Source organism: Syngnathus typhle, linkage group LG16, assembly GCF_033458585.1.
Source record: "Syngnathus typhle isolate RoL2023-S1 ecotype Sweden linkage group LG16, RoL_Styp_1.0, whole genome shotgun sequence".
Classification (NCBI taxonomy): Eukaryota; Metazoa; Chordata; class Actinopteri; order Syngnathiformes; family Syngnathidae; genus Syngnathus; species Syngnathus typhle.
In genome coordinates, this window is record NC_083753.1 from 972087 (window position 1) to 988025 (window position 15939).

Genomic DNA, 15939 nt, shown 5'->3' on the forward strand with positions numbered 1-15939 from the left:
CAATGTACTTAAGTGGAATATGCACACGCTCGCTCGGAGGCAAAGATGGGCCTGTTCTCCAGGCACCGTTCACAGATAAGTTTTATTTCAAAAACAATTCCATCAGGAGGAGGAATTCACATTCATTGGTATGCTAGCATTGAAGGCATGGTGAGAATGTCTAACAGATATAGATCTCAGTATAGTACCTCAACTCCATCCATGTTATCTAACAAAAAAAAAAAGCATTTCAATTTCTGAAAATTAATTCCTGCCTCATGAACTGTACAATATCTAGTAGAAAAAAAACAGAGTATGTACACAAAACCCTTAAAAGCATACAAATAGTTGAACTCAATTATTGCTATTCAGACTCATCAAAACGGCCTTATTTCAACCAATAATTTCTCTGCACACAAATCATCAATGCTTTGCAGAACAGAATGATCAACCTGCCATTTTTTTCTTTTCTGATAATTCAAAGTAAATTCAATCTTGAATGCTCGAAGCCTTGTCGACAAACACTTAATACACAAAACCAATCGACACTAAAGTAATAAATAAAAACTGCATTAATAACATTAAAACCTGCACAGAAACATGAAATCTAATGGGCAAACAGTGTACTTTAGTGCACAAAAAAAAAAAAGCGAGAGAGAGATATTTTTTGACTGCAGCCGGTCTTTGGATCTTTGCTTTCAGTGAACATGTGACCATGAGCTGAGCTGCTGTGTGTCCCAAGTATATCAAAGCTCATCATTTCCTTCTTTTCATCATTTCCCATCATTCAGTCTACTTTTGAATGTGTTCCTGTCAGCTATTTTTAAAGGTGACAGGAAACAAGATGTACTAATAGAAAGTAAAACCAATCTACCCTACAGTCTAATTTCCTTCAAACCGCCACTTTCATTAAAATTAAACTCAGTCAGCCATTATTTTATTATTCAGATAAAAAAAAAAAAAAAGTCATATACAACTAGCTTGGCCTATTTTTGCCTGTGTGTCTGCTGACATGTGGTGAGGTCATGTTATTTATTATCATAGAAGCGTATCATGGCCACATGTTCACTGTTGTTGCCAGGATTTCCTTATTAGCCCTGTTGATGCATAGTATTAACGTCTGTGGGGGGGAAAAAAACCCCCATCTGAGCAACTCTCCCAACAAATCTTGGGAGTAAAGCTCTGGTTTGATGTAAAGAAATAGAATAAAATAAACCTGATCACTACCCAAGAGTTGAAAGCTGGAATGTGTGGCTGAACTGCTTTTGTTTTGTCCTCAATTGGCCACATGTCCTGCGGAAAGAGAGGGTGGGGAACCTGACCGCCCTCTGAAGAATTTGAGCCTATAATTATTTTGTTGTTGTTGTATTCATGAAGCATTTGCGCCACTGTCGCTGGCTTTATCAGGGCCTGACTATAATAAAAACACTTTTTGCCCTTAAAATGATCCCAAGGCCCAAAACCATGTTTTGTTAGCAAACTAAAAGTGTCCACGTCACGTTATATGTGAAATGTGTTTGTTCTTTACATTGTAACATTCAAATCTATACCAAATTTTTAATCTCCTTCATTAAGTGGTTTTACAAACATCTATTCTCACCAAATTAATTTTTTTCTTCCATTGGGCAATTTGTACAGTGCACCCCCCAAAGTGATTCATTGCTTTTGCATTGTATCAAAATATTGCTTTGGTGCTATTTTGTGGCATTTTAGCTCCAAGGGACTGAGGAGGATCTTCATTTAAGTCAGGCCATCAACCTTGTCTAATAGAAAGAGCAGCAGCTTAGTCACCATCTTGAGGGACCCACTGGCAAATACAAAATAAATAAAATGTACAACCTACAGTTGCTGTGAAACATGTAGTCAGCCATTTTGGTGTGGAAAAGCTATTTCTTGGATTTTTGTCCTTTTTGAGATCCTAACTAGTGAACGCAAGAGTAACAACTACTTCGTAAAAAATCTTCAATTGCCTTTAGATACCACAAGATGGTGGCAAAGAACTACTTATGTCTAAATGAAACCTTGACACCACGATGACACCTGATGGCACCAAAGCAATATTATAGTAGAGAACAAAACTGAACAAAATTAGCTAATACGCAAACTTGTAAATGCCGATGTACAAATATGGGGGGTGGGGTCCAAATGTGACGGGAATCAAAAGCACTTGTGGTTGCTGAGCAGGCCACACACTGAGGAACCCTCACCCCTCCTTCGAGAGTTTGTAAACCAATCAGTGTACCTCATGGTTCTCACCTGAGCGGATGTGTGCTAACTGGGCTTGTGCTCTTGTGCTATCGGGGGTCTCTCTAAGGCCGTGTCGTAGAAACAGTCCTCATTGACCACCGAGGTCAGACTTTGGACGCTAAACTCTCTCTCCAGAAGCGCATTGAGGTCCAACACGCCTGGCGGTGGCGACGCATCGCTGCGGGCGTCCAATGAACCGCTTTGCTCATTCAAGCACACTAGCGCCCCCTGGCTTCTCCGCAAACTACCACTTTTCCTCTTTGCCGCACTCGGTCGATCTCTCGCGGGTCTGGGTTGAACCGTGGATGTGCCCCCATCAGGTTGGACGTGGGGCACGGGCGCGTACGTCAGCACGGGCTCTTCTGAGATTTTTAACTGGAAGAACTGAGCATCGAGAGCGCCCCTCTTGGCGCCCGCAGTCTCGCTAAAGCCGTCGTCTTCTTCGTCGCTGAGAATGTCAGACTCCTTCATCGAGACAGAAGCGGGTTGGGAGTAACTCCCCTGTGCCGACCCAGTCGGGCCTTCCTGTAGCTGGGGAGCACCAGACAGACTGCAGGTGGCAATACTCGTACCGCCTTCGTCCAAATCCGTCCCGGACTTGAGATTCCGGGACTGGGTGGTTGGGTCTCCAAGGGGCTGCCGACACAAGCGGGAAGCCCTGGAGGAGCCTGCGATCAAGATAGACATGGAAGTCATACATGGTGCTCTTATCTAAGCAAAACACACAGCTCCCTGCCCTGCGGTCTTTTGATGGCCTAAAAAGTAAAGATATGATCTTGTGAAGGTGCATTTCACACTTGTACTATCTTAGGGAATTTGTTTAGGAGGAATTCCTTGTGTTGGCGGCGTAGTGACACTCACCCATCCTGGTGCGCATGGCCTCCAGGCGTTCCTTACAGCCACGCTCCAAGCTGGCCTCGCCTCTCGTGTTCCTCCTGGCGTTCTCCCTGAGAATGGAGCGGATCACCTTGATGATGTTCACCTTGCTCTCGGGCTCACTGGGGAGGACACAGACGAGGTTGCTTGAGTACATCGGTAGATAATTTCAGAGTCCTAATGTAGATTAAGAGGATTGCTGCCAGAGTTCGAGGGGGTCCCCAGAGAGAAGAGCAATGACATTCATTCGGCCTGATCCCAATTTATCAGTGCATTATGGGATCTTTCGTCTTGATGATGTCGCTGTCACCAACGAATGTCACACTGAAAACGCTCTACGGTAAAAAAAATATCAACTTGTAAATTATATTTTACTTCTGATGGTAACACAAACGAATGATCTCAGCACTAGTTGTGGCCTATTTAATTAGAGCGACAACTAAATATGAGAAGAACTGGACGTACATCATCGTGTGTGCTGCTCAGCCTCTTGTCAGTAACATAAAGAAGCATTTAGTAGTATCTGCAAGCAGGCAACCATATTTTAGCAGGAAGGACTTAGGTGACTTTAAAAGTATGGTAAACACTCCAAACAGTAAATCACCCCATGCCTACTGCATCCTCAAGAACAGTGTGGGGTGAGAGAACAGTCAATGTGAGAAATTGTTTAATTTCAACTAAATTGGCTCAAAAGCTATTTAAGTGTTCTTCTCAATGAAGCATAGTTGCGGGGAGAACAATTGCAGAAAATGCTCTTCCATTCGACGGCAAATAACCTTTGTGTCATTTTTATTTTTTTACGATCATCAAGCTAAATGTCTGACCTGCTACACAACTGGAAGACTGTCTCTGGTCTGCCTTCCACTTCAGACCTGGAGTGAATCAGCTCCCAAATGCAGCTACTTTCTGTGCCCGGTCCTGAGAGAAAGCAGAGTAAAAAAAAAACGGTTTTAATCCTGCAGCCTTAAAAGGGTTTACTGTTTTACAGGAAGCTGAAGAGAAATGTCAGAAGTGTGTGTGTGGGGGGGGGGGGGGGGGGGGGGGGGGGCAAGGTGAATGAGCTCAGACGTGTGTTCTGCGAGAAGATGAGTAAAGAGCAAACACGTTTGGTGGATTTTCTTTGAGAGTGATTAACACTGTTGGGCATGACAAGTAGTGTCGGTGCAGGTATAAAAAAAAAAAAAAAAAAAAACATTTTTCAGTAGCGTAGTCGAGACGTCATTGTTCTAAACATCAAAAAGCTTGTCACAAATAGAATTAAAACGTGTGCAAAGGGAATTTGTAGTCATGAGGAAGATGAAGGAGGCTGGAGGTATAACTGGCTCATGTTCCTCCGAATTCTTTGCTAGCTATTTTGCTTTTAAGCTTCATTTAATATCGAAATAACAAGGAAGTTAACTCGCTACTTTTCCCAAGTAGCTTGCCCAACACGGGCGATTACTAAAGCTATCATGCTAGTCGTACCTGCTGCGTTCCCCAGCCTGACCTGAAGGGCAGATAGAGGGATGAGCCAACGAAACTTGAATGGGTCCGGCTCGCCGTGAGAAAGCGACGAGCGCGAGTTGGTCTGATGACATAAAAACAAGAGAAAAATGTTTTTTTTATTGCCAACATCCTATTTAAGCCATGTGAAAGCACGAGTGTGCAGCCTCTCACCATCTTCTTCTTCATCTTGTTGTTTTCCCTGTAGACCAATATGACCGCTTTCTTGAAGACTGGCAAGAAAGAAAAACACTCTCAGCATCTTTACTTGTGCTTGTGAATGCCTCATGGGGGAAGTGGAATGAAGGGGTACAACCCACAGAGGCATTTTAGATGCAAACGTGGAGTGGAAAAGAAGCTGTTTCAGAGTAATAATGCGATTCTCCTGCAATTTTGTTGCAATTAATGAATTGAAACCCTAACAAACTTAATTATTTACTGGATCATGAATAGGGAAGTTATACTTGACGTGATTTTCACGAGTTAAAGATAATATGACAAAACACCGGTTTGGAGGTTAGCTGCGGTTTCAAAAATCCAAGGATTCAATACCTGTTCATACTGGCTGTCATTGGTATTTTTTTTTATATATATATATATATATATATATATATATATATATATATATATATATATATATATATATATATATATAAAAAATAAATATATATATATATATATATATATATATATATATATTTTTTTTTTTTATTAATATATATATATATATATATTTATATATATATATATTTTTTTTTTTTTTGAGAGCACATGTAAGGTGTTAGGGTTTACAGATAATCCTGATCGTATGATTATGTTGGAATGTAGACTAGAATTATTAACTTTGTTTAAACCTTTTACCTTTCCTTGACTCTGAAAAGTTTAACCATTCAGTTGTTGAAACTTTCCAAATGGTTTGGAAACATTCTTGCTTCGTTAGTCATCTAAAATGCTCCACTAGTTCCTGTTTCCACGACCTTGTAAAACAATGAGCTGGGACCCTCCGCACTGATTAACCAGTTGCTGGGGTGACCTCCATCCTGTCCAATCTCACCCCCACCCTGTTTCTCTCAATAAAAATGCTCTTGCAAGAGGCCTGAGTCAGACCTCATTCGATCATCGCTGTACGCACAGCGACGAATGACTCTCCATTTGCAAATACTTAAAAAGGGGATACTGTCTCCCATGTGGTTCTTGCAAAAATAAGTTAGAGTGAGCACCACTCTAACATCAGGCACAATATGATTGTTTGATTGTGGACTTGAGTAAAGCAGATGCCTTTTCAAAGTTAATTGGCCTCAATTAACTGGGGTGGGGGGGGGGGGGGGAGATGACAGACACCACAACATGGATGCCTTTTTGCTGTTGACCTTTTCTGTTGATTAATGTGCACCCTCACACACAAACACAATTAGATAAAGCAAGGGTACAATAAATAAATAAATTAATAAATACATTATTTTTGCTGACTGTTATCATACTGTCAGATTCTAATAATGACCCCATGCCTATTTGGGAGTAAGTAAACGATGATAAACATATGATTTTGGACTCCCTTTGTTTTTCATTCAAACATGCTGAATATTTATATGATAGAGCGCAACAAGGCAGCATTTAAAAAAAAAACTCATCTTTGCACTAGTTACAGTGGTTGGTGAGCATTTTGATTTGAGCCAAAATGCAACAGAGGCGGCAGACTTACCAAACACTGTGATTTCAGGGTCTTTCCTCATGCGGCCCAATGATGGATGTGGATTGAGCCAGACTGCAGTGGAATGCAAAAGAAACTCTCCCATAGAGATTTCAGTTACCTGTGTGACACACAATTGTGTGAGATTTCATTTAAAAAACAACAACTATGAATAAATTAAGGATGTTTTGGGGATAAAAAAAAGAAGTCACACAATAAGAAAGACTGACAATATCGGAAAAGATTCCAAATGTGTCTTCAATTGACTGCAACAATCTGATCAGCTGAATTGCCGTACATTAGGTTACGTACTGCTGCTCCGTCTTGCAATCAGATCAGTGATCAGTTAATGGATTTTAAAGCTTGTTGTTCGGCCCTAAAAATCCGGATCATGTAAAGTGTGCATTGGTTTTAAGCGGCGCGCCAAACCTCATCGCACAACAAGCTCGGCTTTTGTTAAAATGTCTCCTTTTCAGCTCCACTCAGATACGAGGGTTCGCAGCAGCTGGCTGCTTGCTTCCACGCGCGAAAGCGGAGTGCACGAGTGTGGAAAACATGCATTTGGCCCAGACCATGAACACATTTTTGCGGCACAAAAACACCTCGTGAAAGGCAAATTGTTAATTAGCCCCACTGCCCCGTAACTGTGGGGCGGAAGAGCACAAGAGCTGGCTCACAGGCACATTTTCAGAGATCGGCAGATTTACTTGCATGCTCAATTTTACACAGGCACTTTAGAGACCCAATATTTGCATACTTACTAAACTATGATGTAGAGAAGTAGTGAATGACTAGATTTATATTATGACTGTTTGCACACACATTCTACTGCATCTAGGAATTGACTGCAAAAGATACAGACTAAATATTCCATCAATCTGTAAATGTATTCATACCCCAAAGGCAAAAAAACAGAAGACGGCATAAACAGCTCAAGCAGCAAAGCAGTTTTGTGACAAATGTGTGTGGGAATATTCAATTTGACTTTTAATTTTCAGACGGCTAGTCGTTCCTACTGGGGCGGCTTATAAGATTTGAGCACGTACCTCTCTATCATGGCTGGCCTGCTCGGTAACAAGTTGATCAAAGACCGAGCCGTAATCCTCGTAGATTTTCTGCATCTCATTGATGTGGCTCGCCACTTTCTCCATGGCCCTCAGCGCCTCTGCACCAGGCGCCAAACAAAACAAATTCTTAGCAGTGATCAACTCTATGCAATACGGTCCGATTGTTTATATTGAAGTCCATAAGCCTACCTGTGAGGTGGTAGTGCTCTTCGCTGTTGGCGTCGGTGAGGGAGACCAGCTCCCTGAGTAGCAGGGGGTACTTGAGAACTCTTTGCACTGGTTTAATAAGATAGGACTCCAGGGTGGAGGAGTGCTGCTTGGTGGGATTTCTCGCATCCAAAAATTCCTTGAAGGCCCGATCGGTCTTGGCTTTAAAACAAATCAAGAGCGAATTGCAAATTACAGGCTGTTTTATTTATTTGGGAAGCTCAGGTATGACCAAGGCGCAGAATCACAACACCAGCAGGGGGTAGTGTTAGTGTATGCTTCTCTTTGTTTTGAAAATAAAAACACATATCTGACTTCATACTGCAGGAGAAATAATGAGAAAACACTTCTGCCACAGCCCTCAGAATAGAGGAGAATATAATTGATAATAGAGGGCAAATCTTTTCCTTGAGCAACATGCTCGCATCGTGGGGGGCCATTAATGTATTCATTATGACACCGCCAGCTGCAGACAGGGAGCTCAGTCGACACCTCCCTGACTAATTGGCAGGCAATTAGCGAGTCGACAAATAAACAAGGATGCTTGCCTGTGGCATGATGGCGGCAGAGATAGACATCTATTTCTTTGCATAGGCTTGACAGACCTCACTGTGTGTCCTTGGATCAACTGGATGTGACCAGGCTGTGGCGTGTTCTGCATCACACTGAGTCACAACTCGAGTTTGTTTTTTAATTCCACTTTTCAGTGCTGCCCTATACAATTACTTGACTGTGTTATTCTCATAATGTGGACCTATTCTAATATAATTACAGAATAGGCTGTGGATACGGTTCTGACGTAAAGGTGGTCATCACTGCTTTTAATTGCATTAAGAAAAAAATCCCGTCAATCCCATATGAGTGTACACATTAGTGCAATAAAGGTCTTTATAGGAAAATACCTGATGTTGTTTTTAACAAAATTGTATTTATTAATACAAAATGCAATATGAATATATAAATAAATGCAATCGAAATAGTTAAACTATTTCCTTCCGTGCATTTACGTGTTGCTCGCAATCCTTGCACCAAATAAACAGCATGTAATGCCCCTCTTCCTCTTGCTGACCCATTAGAGACTGTCTAATCCTATTAAATGCCCAGCAGCTTACCCTGAGAAACGTGCCATGCAATTCTGAAAATGGGGCAAAGTGACCCATCACCCTCCTCCAACCTTGGTGGCAAAGAAGCTCACCCTCTTAGAGTTGTGAAAAGCGCTGCCAAATTGTGCTGGAAAGGCCAGCATTAATCATTTTGAAATGGCTCCTCTTTCACATTCAGGGGGAAGATGCATGGATATATTTCACGGGTTGTCTAGGGCACACTGCACATGCTTTAAATTTAGAAGGTGATTGTCGTATTTAGGAGGTTAATTTAAAGGTTAGCCAAATGTTAAGGCCTTCTTTTTTTTGTAAAGGGGGGTATTATCTTTTTTGTGATGTAGCCATGGAGAATGAATCCCGTCTCCCTTCTTGCAACTCAAACAGGCCCCGCCCCTCCCACCTTGGACTGTGGAGTGCTGTGAGGGGTGCTGATGCAACACAGGTGCAAGGATGCTGAGCTAGCAGATGGAGAGCCAGGATTTTTCTGTTTACATTTTTGGAGCCCAAAATGTAGTCAGAATCCTAAGAACCCTGACCAAAAGTGATCTTTTTGAAAGTGCTACCTATTCCTAAAATCGTGCTTCTGTGTTGTTTGCGACAGCCTTATAAATAAATATGTCGTACCTCTCTCCAGAACTTTCTGGACCTTGATGTGGTTTGCACAGAAGCCACTGTAGAGCTTGAAATGGTCAGCGTAGTACAGGAAGGAACCCCCGAGAGAAAACAGAAGCTTCTGTGAAGTGACAAATAGAAAAGGTGAGTTCACAATGTATAAACAAAGAACGTGTGAACATGTGAAGTTGTGATCGGAACACTCCCAAACTCCCTCCTCTTGGGAGCCCAACGGATCGCCCCGTCCTCCCTCCCGGCCGCTCTCAACACCTCGCAATCTAACCAGTGAACCACCGCCGGGATCGATAGACCCCTGCGCTGAGTCATGTCAAACCTATAAATCAGCGGGCAAACCTCGTGCCTCGCCATCTCAATTATTTATCAACCTCAAACATTCAGTGTTGAGACCTTCGTCTTACAGAGGTGGCTCAATAAGTCCAACTGACTGATATCTACCTGAATTCTTTGGCCATTTGTTCAAAAAGAACAGACTCTAACCTTGAACTGGGAAGGCGTCTCGAGCGTGCTGAAGTCAGGGGAGGAAGCAATCCTTTCTTCCAGCGTCTGCAGAAAGACCTTCTGGAAGTCTAACATCTCTGGCAGACTGCCGAACAGACTCTCCATCTGAGGGAGGGAATACGGAAAGGTGAAGAATTGCGGGTGAAGTGAAGTACGAGACTGAGTGAGGGAATGGGAGGAGGCCAAGATAGCTTGTAATTCATAACAGTAAGTCAGACAGGCACCCTGGAGTGCAGTAAAACCTCCACTCTGATGCCTTCATCACTTACAAAGGCACTTAAGAAACAAGCAATGGCCCTGTTGTAAATGTAACACACACACATACACGCACGCTTCGACATTCTCCCGCTCTGACACATACATCCGGGGTCAACGCACCCTTCATTAAAAGCCATTCAGGGGATAATACGACCTTGTCCGACCTTTGTGTCCGGGAGACTTCCGAGTATCTCATAATAGTCTATTAATTTGGCCCGGCCTATCGACCAGTTTATCTGGAAGAAACCTTTTACGTTTGAGGTCACTGACAAAACTGGCAAAAAAAATACTAATACTTAATGTATTCCCAGAAATAAAAATCACAAGGGCACAAGAAATGTGTTGACATGAGAAGAGCGCTTCCAGGGAATATTATTATTTTGTTTGTGCTCGGCAGTTATAGGGGAGCTGTCGAGGTTCGCGCTCGAGTTCTGGTGCCCACGGAGATCCGAAAAAACAGCTACAGATGCAGGACAGAAATTGGAAATAGTTGCTGAAGAGATAAAGAATGTTTGCTTGGTGGGTACTGGAGAGGTCAACTTCAGCACCGAAGACGTTTATTGACTTTCGAGAAAAAAAAAATCATGGGCATTTGAGATGGCATGCATATAATGAAAGTTGAGTAGCTTAAAATTCTCAACTTAAATGATAACGGTAGCAATGTAATGGACGCTGATATATTTTCCACCAGCCTGTTATAGCGAGAGCAATGAAATTGCGCTCTCTGCTCGTTGCTACCAATTGTTGAAATCCATTATGTCTCCATTTTATCAACACATAACAATTGGAGCAATAACTAACACGTGCGGGTGAAGTACAATGGACTAAATCCCACTTCTCCTTGGGGCAACAATTAAAGGTTTTTCCTCCTATGCTGCAGTATATGAGGTGAATTGAAAAGGTGGCCTTCACAGGCACGTCCCTTTGGGAAGGTCATAGTATGGGGGATGCTAATTTGTCCGGCAGGCATTCACAGAAGTAATGAGAAAGATATGGCCTGTGCAGGTTTATCCTCATCGCCACGGGGTAATAAACATTTAATGCATTTCAGGCTGTATTTGGCCTCAACATCTTTTTTGTGTTTACCAATGCGTACACACATTCTGGCCACCTACCTCATCCAGCGTTAGGAAAGATTCATTTTGTAGGGGTTTAAGGTAGATCTCGAACAAGCAAGACAGGTCCTGCACAGAAAAGCCCCCCCCAAAAAAAGGTTAGTGGAAAGAATACATATTTCTCATTTAAAAAAAACAACAATTCTCATTTTGCCAATTTATGACCTCCAAGTCTACTACGAGCTTCTGTTTAACAATCCCCCCCCCCCTCCAAACCCACTTCAAATAGTTGCTTGTCTTGGTATCAATGGGCATATTCTCATTAGGTTAGATTTATGAGCGCTTTCTTTACAAAGCTACAGCACAAGTTGCACGCAGACATCAACCTGTGCCAAAGCACGTTAAAAATGCATTCGCCTTGGCTACAAAATACGACTGTAGAGAAACGATGCGCGGGAGTTAATGAAAAATGAGAAGATGAAGAGGACAGGGCAGAAAAAAATGAGTATGTAGCATCGCTGAGACAAGAAGATCTGGTTGTTCAATGAGTGTCAGGAAGGAAAAGGTCATGCTGGGGAACAAGAGTGACGGGAAGAGGATGAGTAGGAGGTCCTCTATGTAGAGCCGCACTTGTGTGCCAAATCTATCCAAGTAGAAAATTCCAAAGCCTAAATCAGCTTCTAACCTTACCAGATGATTAAATCAGATCAAACTAAGCAATTTTCACCTTCACATAGGATTTCTCTGTGTCGACCAGTTCCTGGATGACCTTGCGTAAGCGCTCCGTGCCACTCATATGCTTGTGACAGGGTCGGAGAAGAGTGCCATCCCCCCTGGACCCTGGAGCTAAATCGCCGGCCTGCTTCATTGGAGGCTCCTTGGTGTCCTCCATCGGGCCGCCAGTGGCTGAACCTTTTCCCTCCTGGAAGGACTGGTACAGGTTGCATACTGTTTCCACACTCTGTAATGTAATGCAAGACAAAAAATTGCCTTTTTTTATTAGGATAAAATAGGAATCATACATTTGTATAAGGACATAAAGACAACATTTGGTATGGCTGTACAATCTAATGAAATAAGTGTTGAATCAAAAATTCACTGAGTAGCACATTCCTCGCATGTTAACTATAAAGTTATAAAATAAAAATGTGTACAATGAACCTGCCAAGTGAATCCCCACAAGTCTACTCTATTGTATTCTAATTCACTTTGCATCAAAGACATTATAGCGCATAATTATGTTGGTAAGGATGGGACTAGATATTGCTGCCGTGTAAGATCCGAATAGTCTGTTATTGTATTATTAATTTGTGGCTATTTATGTACATGGAAGGAGAAAAAAATGGTGCTCTTCTCATTCTCAGGAGGATCATTAACTTTGTTAAATTATCATGCATGATATAGGACTGATGTACGCATAGAATGTCTCAACCCATACTGCCAGGTCGCTGTAAAAGAAACTAAAACTTAGAGAATTAATTTTGAGTGGCTTGTTCTGTATATAGAGAAAATAGAAGAAATTATCTCAGAGTGACAAAGTGGCTGACGCCACTTTCCCATTATACTGCGAGCATTTCAAGTGATTTGTCATTTGTGAGTACACTTCATCAAAATCAACCTCTTAACGTCTTCGGAGAACAACTATGTAAAAGCAAAACATTTCATCATTAGCGCCAGTCTTGACTGCAGCATCAATTATGGTTAGATTTCAAGCCAAAAATAGTGTCAGTGCTTTGGAGTGCATTCTAAGCACATCCTACTCAGACAACGAGTCTGACATTATTGTCAAGAAGCTTCCTTGGTCACGCCAGAAGCTGATTCCCTGTTGGAAAGGTCACCTCGGGGATTCGAGTTTGTAGCACACTGACACAGTGAGTGGGAGGACCGCCGTGGTCAGCACTCTGCCTTCTTGTGTGTGCCCGTGTGGGTGGGTAGATCTTGCAAATATTGCACATGTAAGCGTTTAGGAGGACCTCACAGCTGAACTGTAAAGTCGTGTGCACAGACCACACTGCGGGCGTCACTCATTAAGTGTGTGTTTAAGCTTGTCCGAGTCATTCAGCACTTAAAAACACATCGAGCAGCGTCAGCTTTAAATGCACCACCCCTCACCCTGCAAGGAGTCCACACTCATCAGCTGGCTCATTGTAGCATGGCGTCTCCCAGAGGTGCTCCTAAATGTGGCTGTGACAGTTTGAAAGACACTATGATGGAAGACGAGGACGTGCACTGGTTCTTTTTTTGGCCCTGCTTGGTTTGAGCTTATTTTTACGAGTGTCGGCACACCTACTGATAGGAGGCCAAAAAAAATACATGAACTGCTCACACACAATTATTATTACATATAATTATACTAAGGAGCTTCAATTAAAATTCTGAAGGGTCTGCTTGCAAGGCATTTCTCAGAGCAAAGGTCCACTCAGACTTGAAAACGAGTGCGTGATGATCATTTTAACTGTTTTTGCCCGTGTTTCATGTATCAATACTAAATATTGAATTTGTAGCTCCTTGGCAGAGATCTTATATGACATCTGTTTCCCTCCACACATGAAGCCCAGAGAATTTTATCTATCTGCAGAAACATTAGACAACAGACAGCACAAATAATGCATGTCATGTCATGCAGACATTTCTCGTGTGCTCCGATGCAAAGTAGTTCCTCTGCCTGGTGGAGAAGTCAACACCGTTTTATTTACACATACATCATTTATACTACATACATATCTACTTTGACCTCTTAACTGCTGGGAAACTTGACAATCCTTTATTCTGACATTGACTATCTATAATGCTGTAACGTTCTCAATCCTCCACAAAAAAATATTGGGCCGCAGCCATTCGCGCACAGTATACGATAAATAGGAACGATGCTGCAGCCGCCCACAGCTCCGCACAGACACAATATTCAATCAGGTAGGAGGACGGGGGAAGATTGCCTGAAGGAAATACAGGAGGTTGGAGGATATCAGAACGACATATTCATCAAGACGCCCGGTAGCCTTTAGCGAGAGAGCGCTTGTGGAGACTGATAACAGTCACAGAGGCCATTTGTCTGAGCCATGGGGAAATGGAAGCCCACAAGCAGGAATGTGTGTATGTCCGGTGGCACACTGTCACTGACTTAATTTTGGCAAACACAAAGGATATGCAATCAAGCTCAAGTCACACGCATGCATGATAATGAGGGGCGCACTGGATTGGGAGAAATTCATCATAAGCTTGACAGGAAGGATGGGAATGCCAAATTCTTATAGAGCTTCCTTGGAGCATGACAGGTAGAGCGTGAGTGAGAGCGAGAGGACCCCACCACACCACAACTGGGAAAATGTGATTGCCTCACAACAACTCGACCAACACAGCCTGACAGCTAGCACAAATAAACCATTAAGAGCAGCGGCGGCGAATAGCCTGGCAGCACCGTAGGTTTTTTTCTCCCTGACAGCTGACAGCTCAGGCATGTTTCTGCCTCTTTTTGCTTCTTGTCTCCAAAGTTGATTTTGAAAAGACATCGCCAACCTTAAGTGTGACAGGGAACTACTAGTTTCCTTTTAAACTGACACCTGCTAAAACAAACATTAAAACCAGTACATAAACAAAGAATTTAAAATGAAAACTTAAAAAAAAAAAAAAGAAGCACTTAAATCAGTATTTATCCTCTGTGCTCACCATGAAGAGCAACCTGTAGAGCAACCTCCATGCTGCCGTGGCCTGCCGCTGTGTTCTTCTGGCCAGGGAGCATCCTTTCCTACGCAGCCCGCCTACCCTGGATGTCGGCATAGTGCCGCCACAAAAAGTGTGCACAGCCCTATGGACACCGACAGCAAACAGTAAAATATTGACTTCCCTTCCACTTTTCAGGTTGATTTTGCTCACCCTCTTAGGCCAGGTCAAAAACAAATCTAGTCTTGAGTCCTTGGGGCAAAACGTTATCCGACATGTTGTTCCTGCACTGCATACTGTCGGCGATTGTGAGATTGTCTTGTATCACAATCCCGAACGGACTTCCCGGCCTCTTGGCTTGTCCGCTCTCTCCCGGCGTCTCATGCATCCCTCGGCCTGTCTGTTTCTCTAGCGTCCCGAATACTCAGTCCGCTTGCCCTCAAATTGTTCCTCTCATTTAGACATGTGACATTTTACGTATAATTTCCAGAGAGCTGAAAACCGAAGCGGCGTGGAGCATCAGTACTGCGCCTCAATAGCAGCAGTACAATGTAGACTGTTCTGGCTTGTACGACCAAACACAGAGGAATGGCTGACTCAAAAATGGGAGGCTGCAAGGTCATTGAGGAAATGGGGGCAGGAATGTAAACAATTGTCTTTTCACCTAACATCCTTTTATTAGTTTGCAAAAAAAAATTTGAATAATGCTTGGTCGTTGAAAAATTCTAATACAGTGAATGGACCATTCCATGTGATCAACAAGTTTCAAGTTTTTTCGAATCACTGCTTAGTTCATCCAAAGGTATCTGCAGAAAAGATTCAATTGGGTTGGGAGGAAGTCGTTGAACAACGAAAGACTTAAATAATAAATCCAAAGAAAGTATGCCGCATGCAAATACACAAGATTTGCCCTTTTCATTAAACATGATACAAATACGCTGCCGTCTCATCAGTTCCGATACGTCAATTCTACGTCCGAAGGGTTTGTGTTGAACAAAAACAAACACAACTAACTCAAAGCTGTCAAAGACCTCTCGATTGTCACTAATACTTCAATGAAGGCGTTCTACATACAGCACGGATTCTTTTGCAGATGAAACACATCCATCATCTAATGAGGAGTTGTGATGGCCCATCTTAGATGAAGTAAACAAGAAAAGATGGATGGGGGGATGGAAAATGGA

General features: G+C 42.6%; 1 protein-coding gene across 11 annotated transcripts in view; it reads right to left on the reverse strand.

Annotated features, from left to right (window-relative positions):
* Positions 1–63: 63 nt before the first annotated feature.
* The window catches only part of tiam2a (TIAM Rac1 associated GEF 2a), a 72552-nt gene continuing 56676 nt past the window's right edge, over positions 64–15939 (reverse strand). For all 11 annotated transcript variants that reach the window (XM_061301590.1, XM_061301594.1, XM_061301595.1 and 8 more), the window contains exons 16-27: positions 11823–12056; positions 11156–11224; positions 9762–9887; positions 9276–9384; positions 7531–7710; positions 7321–7439; positions 6287–6395; positions 4759–4817; positions 4567–4669; positions 3927–4020; positions 3088–3224; positions 64–2894 (exon numbers count right to left, since the gene is read on the reverse strand). In XM_061301590.1, the coding sequence (XP_061157574.1) occupies positions 2251–2894; positions 3088–3224; positions 3927–4020; positions 4567–4669; positions 4759–4817; positions 6287–6395; positions 7321–7439; positions 7531–7710; positions 9276–9384; positions 9762–9887; positions 11156–11224; positions 11823–12056 (1983 nt within the window). In that variant the 3' untranslated portion in view covers positions 64–2250. The remainder of the gene's footprint in view (positions 2895–3087; positions 3225–3926; positions 4021–4566; positions 4670–4758; positions 4818–6286; positions 6396–7320; positions 7440–7530; positions 7711–9275; positions 9385–9761; positions 9888–11155; positions 11225–11822; positions 12057–15939) is intronic.